The sequence below is a fragment of the Somniosus microcephalus genome, chromosome 25, assembly GCF_052327205.1.
Source record: "Somniosus microcephalus isolate GS21.2 chromosome 25, FLI_Smic_1.0, whole genome shotgun sequence".
Lineage (NCBI taxonomy): Eukaryota > Metazoa > Chordata > Chondrichthyes > Squaliformes > Somniosidae > Somniosus > Somniosus microcephalus.
This window is the reverse complement of record NC_141011.1, coordinates 19,308,741-19,331,713: the sequence shown is the minus strand read 5'-3', so window position 1 is coordinate 19,331,713 and position 22,973 is coordinate 19,308,741. Positions and strand designations below refer to the sequence as shown.

Here is a 22,973-nt window from a genome sequence, read left to right as displayed (position 1 = left end):
CCGTGGGGTGGGGCTGTTGGGGGTGATTGAGGAGTGGACCAGGGTGTTGCAGAGGGAGCGGTCCCTTCGTAATGCTGAAAGGGGAGGAGAAGGGAAGATGTGTTTGGTGGTGGGATCATGCTGGAGGTGGCGGAGGATGATCCGTTGAATGTGGAGGCTGGTGGGGTGAAAGGTGAGGACAAGGGGAACCCTATCTTGGTTCTGGGAGGGAGGGAGGGCAAGGGGTGAGAGCAGAAGTGCGGGGAATGGAACGGACACGGTCGAGGGCCATGTCAACCACGGTAAAGGGGAATCCTTGGTTGAGGAAAAAAGACCTATCAAAGCACTAGTATGGAAGGTGGCATCGTCAGGACAGATGTGGCAGAGATGGAGAAACTGGGAGAATGGAATAGAGTCCTTGCAGGAAGCGGGATGGGAGGAAGTGTAGTCCAGGTAACTGTGGGAGTCAGTGGGCTTATAGTGGATGTTTGTCGATAGCCTATCCCCAGAAATGGAGACCGAGAAGTCGAAAAAGGGAAGGGAAAATAAAACAAAGGTGACTCAACCGTGGCTAACAAGGGAAATTAGGGCGAGCATAAGATCCAAGGAGAGGACATATAAATTGGCCAGAAAAAGCAGCAAACCTGAGGATTGGGAGCAGTTTAGGATTCGACAAAAGAAGACAAAGGGATTAATTAAGAGGGGAAAATAGAGTATGAAAGTAAGCTTGCAAGGAACATAAAAACTGACTGTAAAAGCTTTTATAGATATGTGAAGAGAAAAAAATTGGTAAAGTCAAGCGTAGGTCCCTTGCAGTCAGAATCAGGGGAATTTATAATGGGGAACAAAGAAATGGCAGACTTTGGTTCTGTCTTCACAAAGGAGGACACAAATAACCTCCCAGAGATGCCGGGGAACATAGGGTCTAATGAAAGGGAGGAACTGATAGAAATCAGTATTTGTCGGGAAATGGTGTTAGTGAAATTGACGGGATTGAAGGCCGATAAATCCCCAGGGCCTGATAATCTACATCCTAGGGTACTTAAGGAAGTGGCCCTAGAAATAGTAGATGCATTGCTGGTCATCTTCCAAAATTCGATAGACTCTGGAACAGTACCCATGGATTGGCGGGTAGCTAATGTAACCCCGCCATTCAAAAAAGGTGGTAGAGAGAAAACGGGGAATTACAGACTGGTAAGCCTGACATCGGTAGTGGGGAAAATGCTAGAGTCCATTATAAAAGATGTAAAAGCAGAGCACTTGGAAAACAGTGACCAGATCGGACAAAGTCAACATGGATTTACATAAGGTAAATCGTGCTTGACTAATCTACTGGAATTTTTTGATGATGTAACTAGTAAAATAGATAAGGGAGAACCAGTGGATGTGGTGTATTTGGACTTTCAGAAGGCTTTCGATAAGGTCCCGCATAAGAGATTAGCGTGTAAAGTTAAGGCACATGGGATTGGGGGTAAGGTATTGACTTGGATAGAGAACTGGTTGGCAGACAGGAAGCAAAGAGTTGGAATAAACGGCTCTTTTTCCGAGTGGCAGGCAGTGACTAGTGGGGTACCGCAGGGATCGGTCCTTGGACCCCAGCTATTCACAATATGTATTAATGATCTGGACGAGGGAACTAGATGTAATATCTCCAAGTTTGCAGACGACACAAAGCTGGGTGGGCGTGTGTGCTGTGAGGATGATGCTGAGAAACTCCAGTATGATTTGGACAGGTTGGGTAATTGGGCAGAAGCATGGCAGATGCAATATAACGTGGATAAATGAGAGGTTATCCACTTTGGTGTCAAAAACAAGAAGGCAGATTATTATCTGAAAGGCAGTAGATTGGGAGAAGGGGAAGTGCAACGAGACCTGGGCGTCCTTGTGCACCAGTCGCTGAAGGTAAGCATGCAGGTGCAGCAGGCGGTTAAGAAGGCAAATGGTATGTTGGCCTTCGTAGCGAGAGGGTTTGAGTACAGGAACAAGGATGTCTTGCTGCAGTTGTACAGGGTCTTGGTGAGACCACACCTTGAGTATTGTGTGCAGTTCTGGTCACCTTATCTGAGGAAGGATGTTCTTGCCATGGAAGGAGTGCAGTGAAGATTCACCAGGCTGATACCTGGGATGGCAGGAATGATGTATGAGGAGAGATTGGGTCGATTGGGCTTGTACTCGCTGGAGTTTAGAAGAATGAGAGGGGATCTCATTGAAACTTATAAAATTCTAACAAGACTAGACAGACTAGATGCAGGAAGGATGTTCCCGATGGTCGGGGAGTCCAGAACCAGGGGTCACAGTCTAAGGATAAGGGGTAAGCTATTTAGGACAGAGATGAGGAGGAATTTCTTCACCCAGAGAGTGGTGAACCTGTGGAATTCTCTACCACAGAAGGCAGTAGAGGCCAATTCATTAAATATATTCAAGAAGGAGTTGGATATATTTCTTAAGGCTAAAGGGATCAAGGGATATGGGGAGAAAGCAGGGACAGGGTACTGAATTTGGATGATCAGCCATGATCGCATTGAATGGTGGAGCAGGCTCGAGGGGCCAAATGGCCTACTCCTGCTCCTATCTTCTATGTTTCTATGGAAGAGTCGGAGATGGGCCATGTGAAGGTGAGGGAAGGGTGGAAATTGGAAACAAAGTGAATGAAATTTTCTAGTTCGGGACGAGATCAGGAAACGGCACCAATACAGTCATCAATGTACCAGAAAAAGGTGAGGGAGGGGACCTGAGCAGGATTGGAACAAAGAATGTTCCACATAGCCTACAAAATGGCAGGCATAGCTAGGGCCCATGTGGGTTCACATAGCAACACCTTTAATTTGGAGGAAGTAAGTGGAGTCAAAGCAGTTGTTCAATGTAAGAACAAGTTCAGCCAGGCGGAGGAGGGTGGTGGTGGATGGGGACTGGTTGGGCCTCTGTTCAAGGAAGAAGCGGAGCGCCCTCAGGCTGTCCTGGTGGGGGATGGAGGTGTAGAGGGATTGGACGTCCATAGTGAAAAGGAGGCGGTTGGGTCCAGGAAACTAGAAACTGTTAAAGTGGCGGAGGGAGTCGGAAGAGTAGGTGGAAGAGACTGGACAAGGGGAGGGAAAAAAAGAGAGTTGAGATAGGAAGCAATCCGTTCCATTGGGCAAGAACAGGCTGAAACAATGGCCTAGAAATTCAGTAAGGCCCTGCCAGCTCGCTTGCGCCCAAAAGTTAGCGCTGCGCACGGAGCCAGTTGCGACCGTCAGAAATTCAGTTTTTGCGCCCCAAGTCGGAACCGGGCGCTATTCCAGGGTGTGCCCGCCCCGCTTGGGGCGCTGAAACTGAATTTCAGCGCTGTAGGTGCCGCTGCGCCACCCGCTGCAGAGCGGCAGGCTGCGGTACTGCAGGCCTCCTCCTTCTCAAGGGGGAGGTGCCTGCAACGGGGAGATCGCCGCTTGATACTGCCGGCAAATGAGCCCGGCACCACGGAGAAGTGCCGGGCTCGCGGAAAGCAGCCGGCAATGCCGCGGGGGGGGGGGGTGGCGGTGGAGGAGGCCGGGGAAGGAGGTGCGGGCAAGCGGCCGCCAAAAAAGCAGCCGGCCGCACCTCCGCCTTAACTAGCGCCACTAAGGCTGCAGGACGGCCACGGTTGCAGAATGTTGTTTGCGGCCGCTGCGGAAGAGGCGGCCGCAACTAAATATGGGGGTCGGGGCGGAACCGGGGCACTGCGCACACCGATGACGTCATCGGTGCCGGCGCAGCGCTACCGGCTACCGCCGCCATTACCGCTGCGCTGAATATCAGCGCAAACTCCTCTATTGGCGCAGAAGCCCTCTTTGGGCGGTAACTGGGCGCAAAGCTGGCGGGGCCTTACTGAATTTCTAGCCCAATGTGTCTACCAGGGCAGCCCTGTTTGTGGATCTTGGGAGGAATGTAAAAGCGGGCTGTGCGGGTTTGGGGGACTGTGAGGTTGACAGCCATGGAGGGATGATCTCCAGAGGAGATGAGGTCAGTGGCAGTTTTGGAAACAATGGTTTGATGTTTGGTAGTGGGGTCATGGTCCATGGGGAGGTAGGAAGAGGTGTCAGGGAGTTGGCGTGCAGCCTCCACACGGTAGAGGTCGGTTCGCCAAACAACAACATCGGAGAGAACGAAGTGCTGCAAGTTCAGAGGGAGGTAGATTGGTGTGAATGAGGGGAGCAGAGAATTTGAGATGGCCGATGTCACGCCGGCAGTTAGCAATGAAAAGATCTAGAGAAGGTAAGAGGCCAGAGGGAGGGGCCCAGGTAGAACCAGAATTCTGAAAGCGCGAGAAAGGGTCCGCTTTGCGGGGGGATGACTCCTGGCCAAAGAAATGGGCACGGAGACGAAGGCGACGGAAAAAGAGCTTGGCATCGTGCCAGTACATTATGTTCCTCTTTTCTATAAATGTTAAAAGGAGGTGGTTGCTGTTGCCAACGTAAGACATTCATTATGCAACTGTGTTTATCAACCTGGATTGCAACTGTATCCTTTGTGTTGCTTGTACATGGCATCAATGTAATTAACAAACTGCTTCCACATTCTTCCCTCTGAATGATGATCATCCCGTTTCATTTATCTACTTCAATTTTTTTGTTGTTGACCACAATTTTATATAGAAGTTTTTTTTTGCTTTTGTAACTTTTACTGATATCAAAATGGGCATGGAGGAGGGTGCAGTGGCTCAGTACCATGAGTTGTTGCAGTTCAATCAAACTGAGCTAACTTGTGTGTCTGAACGCATTTGCTGGAATGGTCAGCGCAGCATGATATTTATTTGTTTATGTAAGCCATGATGATTGGATGCAAAAAATAAGTTTACAAAACAATGCAAGGTATAGCCTTGTAACAAAGTCTTGTAGTAAGATGAGCAAGATAAAATTAACCCTAAATTTTGGAGATTTACTTTCATTCGAGTAGGATGTCCCTGGTAACTCACTGGATGAGCACACCACCTTTTTAAATCAGGAAGCTTCCAGGTTTGATACGCAGTCTGTGTTGAGTTAGTTGTATGGACTTGGGTGAGGATAGGATAGGCTAGGATGCAATACCTCTTAACATTCAGATAGCACATGAAGACCTTTTGAGCAAAATCTGCTGGTGCCTGTGGCACTGCCCTCCAGCATGAATCATCACTTTCAAGAGAGAAGGGGAGGAAAAGGGGGAAGGAGATCTATTTTTCTCCAAATTAAAGGATTTTTGGTGATATGCGTTAATTAAATTATGATATTGTCTCAGTGGGTAGTGCTTGGCACACACCAAGCCAAGGCATTATTACCCACCATTTCACTCTGATCAGTCGATGGCGCGTGTTCGTGAAATTGAGCTGTTCCTGATGGTGCCCCTTGTAATGTTGCCTTTTAAGGATTAACTGCTGCGTTTGGATTAATGACAATGTGCACGCATGTTTGAAAATGTTAAAGATTTACATAAAATGCCAGTGCCACTCATTCCATTATATTGTAAAATTCACAAAGGCAGAAATACAAATACAATTGCTTACAGCATGATGTGCATCATAGAAACATAGACGATAGGAGCAGGAGTAGGCCATTCGGCCCCTTTAACCTGCTCCGCCATTTAATGAGATCATGGCTGATCATCCAAACTCAGTACCCTGTCCCTGCTTTCTCCCCATATACCTTGATCCCTTTAGCCTTAAAAAATATATCTAACTCCTTCTTGAATATAGCCACTGTTATATAACTTCTCTTGCACGTTGCGAGCTAGGGATATTATTAAAGGCGAGATATATATTTCCAAAAAAAATCTAAAGCTTTATATAATGCAGCCATTTACTCAAAAAATCAGTTTTAAACTTTACTTCAAAAATATTTTCATGACGATTTTCTTAGCCTAAAGCTGTTGTCTCCTATTGTGGGTCCTGTTCTAAGCTGGTCACCTGCCTGTACCTCGCCTAGGTGGTCATTATTCCAGGTATAAGCCTTGGCATTGTGTGTCAGCTGGCATTTGGACCATAGAGGACATCACACCTGAGCCATATCCATGCACAGCTGGAGACATTGGATAGTGATGCAGCAGGAACCCTGGCTGATTGTCTCCCATCTGGCCCTGGGGCAGTAAGGCCAATTGTCGTAGCCCAAATGTTATGCCAGTTGAGATCAGCTAGCTCAGCACAGGCCAGAAATTAAATCTGGGACTTTCTGGCCTCCATTGCCAAGTACTTTACTACCAGGTGGGCCCTTCACCCACTTAGCCATCTGGAGGGTTAGATCTTTCTTTTCTAAATTGATTGTGCAAAGTCACTTATGTTCATAGAGAGATCAATTAGCGAATAGTTAATATTTACCAATGCTCACAATCTTTGTGGTAATGCAACAAATTGTAAATGCTAAGCATTGAAAATACTGGTTTCAAATGGGTTGGTTTTTCTAATTGACCTTCCTGTCTCCTTGGTGAATTCTGTTCTTTACCTCCGGGCTATCCACCACTCGTGTACAGAAAGCCAGTGTCCTTTCTCGAATTAATTTGACCATGAAATGTTTCAAGTTTTATTGAAAACTGCAAAAGTCACATTAAACACGGTGTTATGTAGCCTAGGTTCTTGGTTAGCAGGAACAAAAATGCTATTCTGTGAAGCATGATGCATCTATAAGGAGCACCTTGTTCCAAGTCAACGGTAGACATGTACAATAAAATGAAGTTTAATATCACTATTAATAACGGGAAATGGTTTTGCCATTGCACACTGTACAGGAAACTTTGTGCTATCCGGCACCGAGCTGTTGCCGTTCCCTCAAAACTGCCGGACAAACCAGCGCTAATGTTGAAACATACGGAGATTTTGAGCTCCGTATCTGGCAACAAACCCCGTTGCTTAGCAACAGCTTCTAAACAGTCCAAGCGTCTCTGTAGCTTAGCAACAGCTTCAGCGAGACCTTGCAGAGCTTGACTGTTGAGAAAAAAGCAACGAAAAGAAAAAAAAACCTAACGAAACGGCTCCTGATTTTTGACGGTGGCTTGAGCATTCCGGACAGTTAGCCTCCGGATAAACCAAAGTTTCCTGTACATATTTTACACATTGCACAATAAGCTGTATACTGCCCCAGATGAATTCCTATTCACTTAAACAGGAAGTGCTGTATACAAATTGGCATCTGGTTTTCACTAAGAACTTTTCTTTCTTGAAAGCGCATAAGAGAGTACATAGTCACAAAATGATGAGTATTTAAGAAATTGAATCCTTACAAATTGACCAATATTGATAGTTTAGCCTGATGGAAAAGTGCAATCAGTTTCCAGTAAGTTGCAAGTAAATACCCTTATGCAAGAAGTACATTGCAAAGTATGAATTACTTTATCAAAATGTGCAGCAAACCAAGCTGAAGAATGAAGATTCTCTGTAGACATTTTCCCCACAGAATCTAAGAATTGTGCATTTGCAATCAAACTACTTCTTTGCATTTACAGCCATTCATAATTTTTGCGTAATTAGTAAAAAAGAAATGGAGGCTGTTTTATAAGTATCGCAGTGATTATATTTTCCTTGACCCAAGCAATACATCAGTTGTCTGTATAAATCACACATGCAGTAGTCGGATGACAGATCTTAAAAATTGTCATTACTGTTTCACTGCTCCATTCTTTGGTGAATTAATAATATCCATTTAATTTTGTGACATGACAGAAAAATCTGCGAATGTGTTTGTTATGTTATATACTGTGGATAATGTGTACCAAAAAAGGTTTCTTTTTTTTAAAATCTGCAATCGACAGATGCACCACATGCTGCCTGCAGCTACCCCAGCCCCCAAAGAACATTTAATTAAGTGAATTTTATTTTGGGGAAGGGGAAAACTGTTCAAGACATGGGGTTTTGTAGTTGTCAACATTGTTATATTGCCGGGTGAACTAGCTTTGAGAGGTTGTTTCAGATTTTGTGTAAATAATGGAGAAAAAAAATAGCCAACTTCACTTTACTGCTTAACTCTCTCAGGTGGTGCTGTAAGCCTGTGCGTGCCATTTAATTTACCTGTGACTCTTGCTTGTCTTCAGACGGCTTGTTACTCCTTCTCCCTCCCCCACCTCTGGTTTAGGGATTTGTTGTGGAATTTTTGAAGACTTCTTGACAATGGGAAAAAAAAACATGGCTACTTCTGACAATGCACATTGGCAGGATGGACAAACGCACCGGGTCTCGATAACATTGCATTAGTGTAATTTAAATGTCTGCAGTAAAGTTGAGCATGTTCCAGGACCTAGTCTCGAATTAGAGTTTTTGAAATGTGTAGAAATAGTTTGTCGTCATTCCAACCTCCATTATGTCTGAGGGAATATGATACAATTAACTGGTAAACTCATTTAGTAGGATATTATTTTCGGTAACGGATTTCTGACATTTCCCCTTTTTTTAAAGAAATGCATGTTTTTCCAGCAGTTTTTCTTAACAGTCCTTTGTTTTTATAAAGCTTGCTATATAAGCATAAAGTAAAAATACAGTAAGCTGTGCCTTAGAGTGCCCCACTGCAGTGTGGCAGCATTGCTGGAATTCAACAGATTGTACAAGTTCAAGATAATTTGTGGTTACCTGCACAATGGGACGAAGAAGTTTGGTACAGGTTTAATACAAGCAATCACAACATATAATTACGAAGCAAATTTTATGCAGTTTTCTTTTGATAAGTGCTTAGTCTCCATTGTGGCATTATACTTCCGTCAGGTTTACAGACTGATTTCCATTTTGACTCTACTGTGTACTGTATTTTTTTCTTGCTAAATATTAATGTTAAAAATTCATAAATATATTTGTTTGAAATTATGCCCACAAGGAATGTAGAACATTTTTTAAACAAACAAAATATACACTAATAGAAATCAGCCCATGTTCTAGGCAGCTTTAGCCACTTGTTTTGATAGAGCAGATTTAAGTTCCATCTCTGGCTTACACGTAAACCTGTCAGCCACAAGTGAATACCAGGTCCGAGGCAAGATGCCTTGCAATGGGTGGAGCAATTCCTATCTTGCAAGGGGAACGCAACTTGACAGTAATTCTCAGCTTGTGGCATTGAGCTTTTGGCAACTGAGCACAAATAGGCATTGGCATCACAAAAGCCTAGAGGAGTGTGTGACCTGTTTGCCTGGACTGCAAGCTGACGAGGGTTGCTGTAATGGGATTGGGTGCGGGGAGAGAGGAAAAGCAAAGGCAAGAAGAGTGTCATTGAGTTTCTAAATTAGAAATGTCAAGGTTTTTAAAATCATATATATGAATCAAGTGTCCTTGAGGGATTAACACTTGCAGATGTATTACTGCATAATACATGTGATGTGGTTATGTGACTTAAAAGAACATTACTTTGGTTATAGTTTCACAAACTGACTTTTTTTGTTAAGTATGTTTTATTATATGTTTATAATGTCATATCCAATATTACAAAAGGAATTTAAATAATGCAGAACTATATTATTTATGTATTCTTATTTAAAAGTACAAACGAAGAGTTTACCTGTTGCGTATTGCTCACATTTTGCCAATAAAGCACAATAAATCCTTAAGTTCTATTAAACTGTAATTTAAAAAAAAAATCAACTGAGAGCATCTTTAATAACAGTATAAAATAAATTATTTCTCTCTGCAGCCTTTACATACACTCTGTTGACAACCAGCTCATTGAATCCCCTCTTAAACTAATAATGAATACTGGCCCCAGTTAAGAGCTAGATTATCTTCTGATGTCGAGCATAAATGACCTTTCCTAATTTGGGTGCACTTTGTGTATCACCTAATGGTCCAGCTTTATCAAAGTGTTGCAGAAGATACACGTTCACTCAGCTGTAACTGCTAATCTTTCTGTGCTTGTGCATACACACCAACCTAGAAGACCAACAAAAGTTGGCCACCAGCTTCAATAAAGCCGACACAGCCCCAGAAAAGCTGACTGCTCAAAAACAGTTCTGATTATAGACCTAGACACATGAAAACAAGGAGGTCAACTGTGTGCGGTGGGACATGGGCTTGCAGGTGTACCCAAATTCCATCACTTTTATTGCAGTACACAAAAGGACAGATAGCAGTATGGCAGTTTAGAAGTTACTGAAAGATACGCGAGTGCTGAAGTCGTGTGGATTATTTTCTATGGGGGCATTACCCCCCTGCCCCCCTCCCAAAGAGTAGTTTGATTTTTGACATGGGCCTGATTTTCCTAACATTTGCTCCCTAGAAAATACGTACTCTCTGGGTGCAACGGTCAGGAATAAGAAGTGTAGACCCATTACGCTGGGTAATGAGATGAGAGGGAACGTTCCCAGTCCTCCTGCCTCAGTTTCCTCTGCTTACATCCAAGGCGTACCCATTTCCAGTGGCGCCCTAAGAAGCTGGGGTTGAGCCTTGTGCCTGGATCATGTTCAAACGGGTTGGCTTGAGTGGGCCAGGCAGGATAAAGGTGGCTAACCGAGTAAGTGGCCTATTCTTGTTTTTGGAACTCTAGATTTTTGGGCTTGTCTGCCTTCTGGATGCTGTTGTCCAACAGCAGCCAGAAGACCTGAAGGCTGGTAGCTAGTTCCAGAGCTGTAGACCTGCAGTTGCGCTCACGGTTCCAACCCAATTTCCTGGCGCGAGATCCTGCCAGGGGATGGACCTACACTCTGGGTGCAACTGGGCTATGTTAATGACCTGACCGACCAAATTTGGGCATCCCTTGGTCTCTGCGGGCGCACTTTGGGTGAGTTACACCTGTCCAGTGCCCAGACACTGAACCCCCAGGAAAATCGCTCCCTTAATTTGGTGAGTTTACTGGTATTTTGGTGCTGCTATGATTCCAAATGTGAATCTCCGGTATCATTTTTTAAATTAAATAAAACGCATCATCAATCTAACCCTATTTTGGTTCCAAATCTTGGCAATTCGTGAAGTATCGTGACAGGAATTGTCAAGCAAAGCCAGCAAATACGTTAACGGCAGGTTATATCCACCTTGTCTCAAAGAAGCAGCTGCAACCTGGACTGAAGAAAATAAACCACCACATAAGACAATAGCCAGGCTTTCCACCCCAAAGTTCCTTTTAAGGAAAATAAAACATTTTTAGAAACTGCATTTTATTTTATGTAACTTCTTTAGGGAAAACACTAAATAAACACACCTGTAACTGGGACTCTCGGAACACAACAGCTCTCTGCCACAAGCTTGGTGCAACAAACCATGCCACCAAACAACAATAACCACTTGCATTTAGAAAGCTCTTTTAACATGTTAAACGTCCCGTCTAGTCCCGTCACTCCAGTCTCGCTGTCCAAATGATCTGATTGATGATATTAAAGATCTACAGTTCTAGTTTAAAAATATTTTTCTTATTAAACGCTGATGCATGACTTAAAAAGCTGATGGTTGACATGTATGCATATGCTTTGGAGTCGGGGGAGAGGCAGGGACATATTGTTGCACTTTATGTTGGTATGTATTATGGGCAAAGTACTAAAATAATTTTGAAGTTTTCTCAAATCTCTTTGGAGTAGCATGCTCTCTAATTCTTAAAGCTGCTGTTTTTTTCCAGATTGTGAAATTAATTTTCACATTTAATTCCATTGAAGACCACAGTGACATTTTTGCAGTACAATTTTAAAAAACATGTACTTATTAATTTCTTTATATGTACATTTTAAAGACCTGTTATGGGGATTAGTACTTTTCACTTAATTTTGCAATGTTTAACATCATTTGTCTTCGGGCATGTAATTGTGTGTGAGTGAGTAGCAGAGGGAGGAATGGAGAAGAAAGACATGTCTGGGAGGCTTCTCTCAGTTTTGCTTAGAAAAGTCCTTCAGTCCACAATGCTGTTGTAAGAAAATGCAATAATAACTGTTAGGTTTCTCATTTATGAAGTCACAAATTGTGTAGTGCTCAAGGCCTGAAGCTTTGTGGACGAATCTTCATTTCGACTTGTTTCAGCGAGTAACTTGAACCATGCCAGCCGTACCATGTGATGCCATCAGAGTTTTGGGCGTGCTGCCCTTGACGATAATAAACTCCATTCAGATTGGAATCTGTGCAGCAGTTGTACCAGTAGCCACCTGCAGTCAAAAGGACAGTGAGTTATTGAATATATTGTGAATACCCTTTCTTGGGAGTTAAAGATTGGAGAGGCAGTAGAGGTGGATAGTGCTGGTAAATTCAAGAGAGAAAGTGAGAGAGAGGGGTATGGTATTTTTAAACTTTGGGACCAGCCAGGTGCTTCACAGTGATTGTGTCCAGTCCTGTGCATTTTTATGTAACATAATTTTTTCTTTGTAATGTATTCATAGAACCTATCAAATATAGCTAAATTCTGCAGTATATTGTCACAATTCTTATTAAATATTGGTATTGGAAGGCTGTATTATTCTTGGTCACATTTTCCCAGTGTATTGAATTGCCTGCAGACTTTGTGGAAACTTCTTGTTTGCCTTCTGTAACTTTAATAGGACATTAGTACAGCATTACAAAAAATGAATGCTAGCTGAAAATGCCATGACCCATCCAGTGCCTGAAAACATCTTGTTTTCTTTTATTTACTGATCGGCACTTACCTTTGCGGAATTGTACGCAGTCGTCCACACACTTGTCGTTGTCTTTGTCCTTTGTGCTGAAGGCAGTGTTGTTGTGGTACCTGAGTGAGTCCCGTCCAGCTGTCCCGTTGTAATTTCCAATTATTAATCTGTAGCTATTCAATTCATTGCTTATCGAAAAGTAGTTGTATTCTGCATAACAAGTACGTCCTTCCCAGTCCTGTAGTTATATAGGTCAAGTCATTAAACAGTTTACTTACACCAATATAAATTGGTACGAGCATGCTGTAGAATGTTAATTCACATTTATTGCGCACCGCTAAATCTTTTTATGGCAGAAATTTAAATATTAAACTTCCTACTGTTTCCAATTCTGTCTATTGAATATTTCATCTGCAATAAAATTAATTAGTCATAATTTTGGAAAAATATATAAATGAAAATTCTAATGAGTTACCTCCATGTCTATCCTGAGTATACTTGGCTGCCTAGTTAATCGAAAAATGTGTTCATTTCCCAACCAGAAGTCTCCACGGATGTTGCCAAACCCTCGCTTGTACTGTTTCCAGTCACGATTGAAAGAGGTTAGGCCAGCTTTGCGACGTTGTATAACAGTCCAGCCACCACCTCCAGTTTTCATGTCGCAGTACACCTAAGGCAGTGCAAATGATTATTTAATTAGACATGGAGAATATTATTGAACACTGAAATATTTAGTTGGACTTTCATTCGATTATAATGAGAAACTGAGCAGATTCAAAGCCTCATTTACTAGTCTAAGTTAGGGCCAGTGTACTTGCAGCCTCAAATCATTTTGATCTAGCATGGAGAATTTTGATTTGAATTTTCTGTTGGGTAAATCCTATTGCATACACATGTACTACAATTGTATCTTGGAAGTTGAGGAATAAAGTAGCTTGTGTTATTTAACCGTTTTCACCCTCCATTTCTCAATTAATTCTTTAGCTCCATCAGAACACATTTTCATCAAAAATTTAAATTGAAAACAACTGTAAATGCTAGAAAATAGAAACAAAAACACAAAATGCTGGAGAAACTCGGCAAGTCTGTCAGCAATTGTAGAGAAAGTCGACAAGGAAATGTTTCAAGTGTAACCTTAACCTCAAACGTTAACTTGTCTGGTCTCTTTACAGATTCTGACTGTATATTTCCAGCATTTTTTATTTTTCGTTCATTAAAAATGCATTCATTTCATGGATTCCTACAGTTATAAATCAATTAGAAAGGTTTAATAACCATCATGGTCATTCTTAACTCGCTTCAATGCTTTCTCCCTGGTGCAGAGTACAGTAGCTATTTGGTCTGGTTTCACAGACAGTGGCAGAGAAAAGAATGAATGAAAGTTTCCTGCTTGGCATAGATTTTGATCACTGATACAGGCTCTGTTCTAACTTGGAAAAGGACCTCACAAAGTGGAAAAAATATGAATTACTAAAGAACAGGCCACTCTCTTCGTTGTTGCTCATATGCAGCTGCAGTAATGGTTGAATTTAAAACTTGGGGATTCTTCAGCAATAGGAAGGTATATTCCATACTCCAGTAAAATCCTAGGCCAAATTCACTGTTTGAAAAGATCACAGTAAAATGAAGAATGAGGCGATATTTTAGTATTCACTGAACAATTCTCACAATGGAGTAAAAAAATTCACAAATGATAAGTAACGAGTGTCCTGTGTATTGCGGTCATCACAACGACAGTGTTCAACAAATGGCTCTGTATGTGCAGTCCACCAGTTTGAAACTCCGCTGAAGTAAATCCAAAAGATAATATGAATAAAAATAAAGGAAGTTTATTTTAAAAAGCATCACCTCTAGTTCTGGAGTTCCCAGGAAATCATCTGCAGGTAGCTTGTACACACCAGATATTCGATAATTCTTCTGGTACAGCGATGTACAGTCGTACGTAGCATCTGCAAACAAAAGATTGAAGACTGCATTACTGCTCCAGAATGCCAGAGTATTAAATCAAACCATTACCGCACTGCAGCTGCATATGAGCAACAATGAAGAGTGTCTTTTACTAATATCTTTTTTTTTTTTAATCAATTTTTGTGAGGTCCTTTTCCAAGTTAGAACAGTGATCAAAATCTATATTCATGCAAGGTACTCACTCAAGCAGGAAACTTTCATTCATTCTCTTCTCATCCACTGTCTATGAAACCAGACTAAATAGCTACCATACTCCACACCAGTAAGAAAACATTGAAGCGAGTTAAGAATTATCATGGTGTTTTTTTTATCTTTCTAATTGATTTATTAGCTGTGGGAATTCATGAATCTTAGCAAATGCACCATATATACTAGTCACTTTGAAATATTCTGTTTAGACTGTTGCATCATATTGTTCCCATCTAAATTCTCTACCCAGTAAGTTAGCATTGTTAACCTGAAATTGCAGACTTGTGTTTTGTTTCGACCTTTCTGAATTAAGCTGCCCATTTATCCTAGTCTAAGCTTTGTTTTTACTTTTTCTTGTTTAACCCTCCTCCCCTTCCCCTTTCGTCAGAATGTACAGGATGCGCCAAAAACATTTGTGGACCATCTTGAGTCCCAAAGCTTAAAAAGTATTACACACTACTCTGTCTCTCACACCCCTTGATCCATTTCTTGGGAAAATATCCATCTAGTTCGCTCTTGAATTTGTTGATGCAAGTGGCAATTTGTTCCATATATACAGGCCCAGTTAAGCCAAAAGAAAGGTTGAACATCTGTTAATATCCCAGAAAGAGAAAAAATGCAGCAAGGTAGGCTTTTAAATGTTTGAATTTCCAAAATAATAACCTGATTTTGGTCCTAAAGGTACGTAATACTATTTATAACAAACTAGGTTTTTTTTTACGATTACTGCCTGTGCTGAGTTAACTGATTTGAACTGCGGCACCAATTGGTGTGCTACAGTTGACACCAGGACTCCTGGGCTAGGGAGGACAAACATCAATTAAATTTCCAGCTTCTGATCACTATCCTGCTGGCAAAGCTTCCATGGGGGGATGCTGGTTGAGGACAGGACCAGGCTCAATTGTGATGCCTTCCATGGTCAACTAAGCTACCGATATTAATTGTCAGGGCTCTCGCATGAAGTATGGATGCTTGGGCAAGGTACTGAAGGTTTACCACTGAAAGTGGAGCCATATCCTAGTAAAGGACAGTGCCTTCAGCAAAGAAAATTAAAAATCATTTCAAGTCATTGAAACTTTTTAGGAGGGATTTTCAGCTTGACTGAGTGTGGCAAAGCATTGGAGATAATTGTATTTTTATCCCATTGATGTATTGGTTTCTGTTGTCAGTGCCACGGAGATGGATTTTGATTTGCACCGATCGCAGCATAATCAAAATCTGCCCTTTTTGCTTTAACTTCAAGCAGCCGCTTATATTTTCATGATATATGTAGGTTAAAAGGAGCTGAAGTGACTGTCTTCTAGGAGATGGTGATAGTTAGGTGGCAACTAAATTGTGCTCCATGTGTGTATATAACTGACGTTCTTCTGCCTGCTCAGTAACTCTATGGTATACAGTACTCTGCACACATTCCTATGGTCCCCAGAAAATGCAGAATCGGTTCTAATTTGACTCTGATGTATTTCAGTGAGGGTGTGGAATTTGTACTCTACATTTTATGCCGTCTTTGTAAATGTCTTGGGTTTTATCTTGGAAAATAAAGGTCTAGTTTGCTTGTTTTTTAAAAAAGTTTTAGCGTTTTCAATGTAAGGTAATGAAAGATCCTCTGAGAACTTGATAAGTGTAATCCGGCAGTTGGACTTTTGTAGGGGCAGCCTGCATGGATTATTAGATAATATAGTCAGTCTGGAGTCATATAGTTTAGCAACTGTTGCAGTGATGCATTTAGACAACTTGATTGCATCTTAATGAAAACGGTGTATAGCTCTTGTGGATAGATGGGTCTTTCTGCCTTTCCAAATATCCACATTTTCTTCAGTGTGGCATCTGCATAAATAATTTCCTTTATAATTATAAGTAGAGTTCGAAATGTGTGAATCAAATAACATACAACACTTTTTATTCATGTGCATATTGACCAGGCGATGTATTTGTTTTCATGTAAACCTACCTTGAATACTGAAACTGTGTGACAGCAATTCAGAATCCTGCTGCCTCTAAAAGTTAGTGTGCCTTGGTCATTATGAGAGTGACCTGACAATGCCGTAAATCAGCTCTTCCTATCCTTAAATAATTGTCTTTTAGTGCATTTTTTCTTGCCTCCTGTTTTTCTCATCTTCTGCTAAAGCCGTAGACTCCTGCTGATTATGAATCCACAGATGATGGGCACCCTTCCCCGCCTCAACCAAGTGACCATTCTTCATGAGTGAGCCGAGACGGTAAGGTCTGTTGGCAGGCTCTTCAATCACAGAGCGTATCACCGCTGAGCCTGACCCTGTCTTCAGCCAAATAGTTTTCTTTTATCAAACTTTAATTAATGGCATTATTTTGTAACTGCAGGCTTCTGCCATCCACAGCCCCAGAGTGCGGTCCATCAGATGGGATGTTACAATTTGTAGAATTTCATGTATAAATGAAAATGGTTACACTATTTTAAATGCCTTCACCTTTTTAAAATCTAGTAGCATTCTTGGTCTGTTAAACATATCTCTACACCATTACATTATAACTCACTGTGTGACCTGTCAACTGTTTAAAGTCAGCATTAGTGCTTCACCCTGATGCCGCTGGAATACTTGAATGTCTCGGATGTTAAAAGGTCACTTCTGACGGATAGGTTTACAAGAACTGGAATAGCTATTTAACACTTCATTTCCTTGGTATAACATAATGCCTAGTAGGTTTACTTACCTCCCTTGGGGCATCTTTACTTCGGGCAAGAGATATTGTATATTTACGAAACTGGCAAACTGATTTCCAAATTTCAGCCAGATTCTGCTCAGTGTAGCATACTGTGGTCTAATGGTGATATCTCACTTCTTTAAATATCAGAGCAACCAGAAAAAAATCCAAGATAGATGTCTGTTTTCAATACATTTTGATGGCAGAGGGGTGCTGGTTAAAAATGACACGGGTGTAGAGCAATATTGTCTTATCCAATTATTTATGTCACTTAAAAAAAAACTTAAGCAAACTTAACCAAGTGGATAAGTAACTTCGACAAAATAGGATTGTGTATTCGATTGGTGAAATGATTTTAAGAATGGATTTGATTTTGTTACTTTTCTTAGTTACTTTGAAGTTCAGTCACTGTTATTTAGGGAAACGCAGCAGCCAATCTGCGTACAGCAAGGTACCACCAGCACCTTTTCAAGGACAATTAGGGATGGGCAATAAATGCTGGCCTTGCCAGCGGCGTCCACATCCCATAAACGAAAAAAAAACACATGCAAAGAATGACCATTTAATCCATTTTGGTGATATTGGTTGAAGAAGCAATGTTGGCCAGGACACTGGACAAACTTTGGAAAAAGTGCCATGTGATGTTTTGCATCCGCCTGAACTGGCAGACGGGACCTCGCTTTAACATCTCACTTGAAAGGTGACACCCCTGACAATGCAGCAGTCGCTCAGTACTGCACTGATGTCAGCCTAGCCTTGGAGTTGGGTTTGGATCTACAGCTTTCTGACTGAGGCAAGAGTACTACCATTGACCCAAGCTGCCACTTGTGTACTACTGTATTGGAGTCACTGCAGATGACTGGGTCTTCATCCATGGCAGCACTCCACAGTGTAAACAACCTGGAACTTAGCATTGTAGATTCATGAAAATGTGGATCTATGAATGTGCTGTTGGGGTAAGGACACCAGTTTCAGTGTACTAAATGCATGGGCACCATTCTTGCATTCTGGGTCTCCATATTTAACAGCAGAGCCCAGCATATCGACAGAAACTCCCAGTGTTGAATGTAAAAGGGGGAGAGCAGTGCACTGGATTTGCCTTCCCAAAACCGGATCAAAAATCCAATAAATACTAAGAGCATTAGCAAAATACTGCGGATGCAGGAATTCTGAAACAACAACAGAAAATGCTGGAAACACTCAGCAGGTCATCGACCTGAAACGTTAACTCTGTTTCTCTCTCTCCACGATGCTGCCTGACCTGCTGAGTGTTTCCAGCATTTTCTGTTGTTGTTTCAAATACTAAGAGCACCTCACTCTGATTTCCAGACACTTTCTGACTGCTGTTGAGTTTAGGTAAAGTGCAAAATGGGAGCCTCTCGTGAATTGTTTTCAGATTATGACTGAGTTACTAAGGTATGCCGTGTGGTCTGCTTCACCAGCAGGTGAGAATTTAAGACTGCTGACGTTTCTTGTCTGATTTGATTAGGTGTCTGATAGAATCAGGTGAAACACAGACTCAGGGCTTTGAATGGAATTTGTGTGTGTTCTGTCCGTGGGCTCCAGCTACAGGATGCAAGTGTGAGCTGCAAGTAATCTGTTAAATCTGGAGCTATAGAGGGCAGGAGCTGGTAGGTACGGATTTGTACTTTGAGACCGGAGGTAGAGAGAGCACCTCTGCTACTAGATAGTTTTCAAATTCACAATAGTTTGTAGTTTCTCAATAATCCGTCAAAGCTAAAAGCTTTAGAGTATATTCTGCTTTGGTACACCCCTAGTGAGTGAACAGAAAAGAGAGATCCCGACCATTACCTGCAGTACAATCCTGGTTCACAAATTACAATATTTATATTGTTTAACGCATTCTATAATCCCAGCATTATCTCTTCCCCTCTCCCCCTTTCAAGAGTACCAAGGCTTGCAGTCTAGTTTTAAATCTAGATTGCAAATAAATTCAGTCACTACATTAAAATATGATGGAAATGGCATAGTTTTTTTTTTAAGTACAATTTCATGTGAGGGGATTGTTTCTGCTGCAACAATGCAGTTCTACCTTCTAAAAGAAAGGGAACACAAACTAAACTGCCGGTATTTTCTTCTATCTTGTAGCATGACTATTGTAGTTGGTCAGAAAGATCTTGTAGTTTAGAAATAAAAATGATTACTGCAACATTTAAGTACATTGTGTGGAGAGAATTTTTTGAGGAATTCTGATGTGTTGCAGTCTGTTCAGATTGGTGCAGGTGTTTTTGTGCTGAATCAGAATGTAGTTTGAACATAATTAATGGCGCTCAGAGGCAAAATCAACTTAAATCAACCTACTGTATCAGTTCTACAGTTACCTTGAGTAGTTCCACTTCATGTACTGGTACAGTTAAATATATTGTGCTGTCATAAACAAAGTGTTCTAAGGAACTAGTTGATTTTGTTTTATACACTAACCTATGAAAGTTAATTTATTGTTGGTTCATTTAACTAATTATAAAAGTCGGGAAAAAAACATTAAACTCTGCTCCAGTTTAGTAGGCTCTTGTAGGAAAAATACATACTGTAGTTAAATGGAATCAGTTAATAACGTACAGTAATTAAAAGTAAAAACTGGTTTGTAGCCTTATATTACTGTAACAACAAATGGATTTTAGAGGCTTTGTCAAACTTAATTGGGGTGAGTGGGTTCAGAGGCGCCTGCATTCTTTTGGGAAAGGGCGATCGTGATTTTCTGTTCCATGTTGCTGCCTGATTTATTCTTTTTCAACTGTAGTCAACATAATTGAGGCTTTCCAAGTTATTTATGAGTTTGAATGGGATCTCGCTCAAGAAAATTGGGAATGCCCAGACCACATTATACAGCTGTGTTTTATTAAGTGGGAATGTGACTTTCATTTGTCAAATTTTGTTTGATAACGCTCCCATGAAACGCATTAGGACATTTTACTACGTTAAAGGCGCTATATAAATAAAGTTGTTGTTCATATTTAATCAATGTGAGCTGCTATGACTTGCTTAATCATAATACTGAAATACTAATGTGAAGTTTTAACTTTTTGCTTCATTTTAACTATAAAGAAATAAAAGTAACTTATCAAGCAGAGTAGCTTTTAATAGTTCTGAAAATGGCAAATCACCTTTTAAAACTTAAATTTACAGGCTCATATTTGCCTGTGTTTATTCATACTATGCCTAACCTTATGAGCAATAAATACATTTAATAACATCTCCATTCCCATCCCTTGTTTCCCAGAATAGTCTGCCCTTACCTGCAGATGTCTGCGTAACTGTTTGGGCTGCCTGAAGCTGAATAATGTCTATCCGATTGTTCACTTCAGAGTATTTTCCTTCGGCTTCTGTAATGCGAGATTCAATCTGCCGATAGCCGTTTTCCACTTCCATCATCTGCATGACAACGTTTATCCAGTCGGTCTCCTGTTTCCTACTGAGCTCAGTAAGAATGCTGGTCAGGTTGGCCACCTGGATCTTCAGCTCTTTCAGATCATCACAGCAGGTGATGAGCTTCATAATGTTCACTCCTCCTGCAGCCCCCCTTCTCCGAGGTGCTTTCTGAACCTGGCTGGAACCCGAAGGAAAATTGCAAAGCAGAAAAATGAACGACAAAAGCCAGAGGAAAATCTTGACTGGCATCTTTTGAAATTAATGAATCTAAGAAACTACTGTCTTTGGGTTTGAAACACTTGCCACTTTTGCAAAAACCTTATAACAGATTATTGGAGGCACTAGTGTTCTGTCAGCTACCTTGTCGGTGTGCTTTAAAGTTTTTCTTAAAAAGTGCAGAATAGTTACAAGAATGTTGTTAAAAATGTTCCTCTTGTGCACACTTTATCCAGTGAACGTTGAAGCCTGCTGCAGTTAACTTGAAGTATTCCTGCAGTGTCCTTTTCAGAAAAATGTAAGCAGTCTTGAGAACAGCTTAGACGCAGCATCTTAAATATCTAATGCATGTGTAGTCGATGCCCCTCCCACTCACTGCACACATGGCAAGTTCCTCCCCATCCATCAATTAAGCTCAGGTGCTGACAGGAATGTGGGCTGGAACTTTTTTGGGGAGAAGGATGCCTTTTGTTTGAGGTTTGGCCAGCAAAGGACCTCCCAGTCCTGTCAACTTTTCCTGATGTCAAATTACCGGGGCGGTGGGTGGGGGGGGGGAGGGTTGGTTGGGGTGGGGGTCTGGCGGAGACAACACCAAGTTTGTGCATCATTTTCCCTTTTCCTACAGATGCATGCTGTGGTGAGTTAAAAATATTAATCAAACGTATTGGTACAGTTGAGGAAAACTTGCAATAGTATAATACTCACAAATGTTCACATTTATCGTGGCTGGGTTTCAATGAGTTTTTAAACGATAATTGCATTTGATCTAAATTTAGTGTTAGAATAAAGATTTTTTTTTAAAGTACCCCCACAAAATGTAAGTCAGCGATGTCTGCACAAAAAGGATGCAATGTGCCATAAGATGATTACTTTAAACTGTATTAAAATATATGAACCCAACATATTGTTTTACTTATCTCTGCTTGTGCAACTGATCTACATTTCATTGCGTTTAGCCACAATACGTGACTCGTGCTGCAGATGTATGCTGCAGTCTTCATTTGTAATCACTTTTAAGTAGATTTGATTTTATATTTTGTGGAATATTTTACATTATGTTTAGATAAAATTAAGATAAACTAGTTTAAAGTAACATATAAACATTAAATTGAAGCCAGCCTTTTAGAACCTAGGATACCCAAGTAGCAATTCAACAACTGACATATGGATCTAGCTGAGTATTTGATGCCCTGAACACCGAGCTTTCATTCTACCCTTTCAAAACGTAACTAATAATCCTCCAGACACACACACCCCCTCCCCCACTGCATGGGCAACTCAATAGTTCTTTTCATGAAGACAGAGTATACTTGGGGAGGTAGTTTACAGTGTAACTTATCTCTGGCTGTATGGTATAGATGCAAGAGGGGGAAGGAAAAAGTACTGTTACAAAACGTTTTCATTGATTTCATAACAGTACATTTTCCTTACGCCTCTTGCATGTGTACCATAACCAAAAACCTTTCTTCATCTCTCAATATTGTCTGTCTGCATCTCTCCCGCCACCTCCAAAGCCCAAGTTAATGCATTTCAAATCCTAGGTGCTCAACTTCTCTCTTACTTACCCAGCCTCCTCCCTCTGCAAACTGCAACTCATTTAGAATGCCTGCATTCTTCATCTTCACAAAGACCTGCAGTCCCCACCCTTACTAAGCTGCCCTGTTTCTCATTGCCCCAGCGAATTTACTTCAGGATCCTCGTTGTCACTTTTGTATCCCTTCATGCCTTTACCCTACCGTACCTCAGTGATCTCCAGCCATCTGCTCCTCTGACACCAGGTTACTCCTGGTTATCAACCATAGGTGGCCACTCTCAGTCACTGCACCTCTGTTCTCTACACCTACCTGTCTTCCTCATTACTCTTCTCTTGGCCTGTGCCTTTACTCATTCTCCCCCCCCCCCCCCCCCCCAAGCTTTTGCTAATTTTCTCTCATGCTCATCGTCCACCGTTTTCCCTCCTCAATGTAAACTGCTCTGAGAATTAGTCCCATATGGGAGGAGTGCTACTGAAAGTAAATCTTCCCCTGATGTGATCTTGGCAGTTAATGTTTAGTTTCTTGAACACTGTTGGAACGTCT

At 41.4% G+C, this 22,973-nt stretch overlaps 2 protein-coding genes across 6 annotated transcripts in view; one reads left to right on the top strand and one right to left on the bottom strand.

Moving 5' to 3' along the window:
• The window catches only part of mtor (mechanistic target of rapamycin kinase), a 315,741-nt gene that overhangs the window by 131,183 nt on the left and 161,585 nt on the right, over positions 1 to 22,973 (top strand). The window lies entirely within an intron of this gene.
• On the bottom strand, positions 9,516 to 21,287 carry angptl7 (angiopoietin-like 7). Its single transcript, XM_085966853.1, has 5 exons — positions 20,547 to 21,287; positions 14,299 to 14,399; positions 12,926 to 13,120; positions 12,490 to 12,688; positions 9,516 to 11,994 (listed from the first exon to the last, which is right to left on the bottom strand). Exons 1-5 carry the CDS (start codon positions 20,926 to 20,928, stop codon positions 11,825 to 11,827), a joined length of 1,047 nt encoding a protein of 348 aa, XP_085822979.1. The 5' UTR covers positions 20,929 to 21,287; the 3' UTR covers positions 9,516 to 11,824.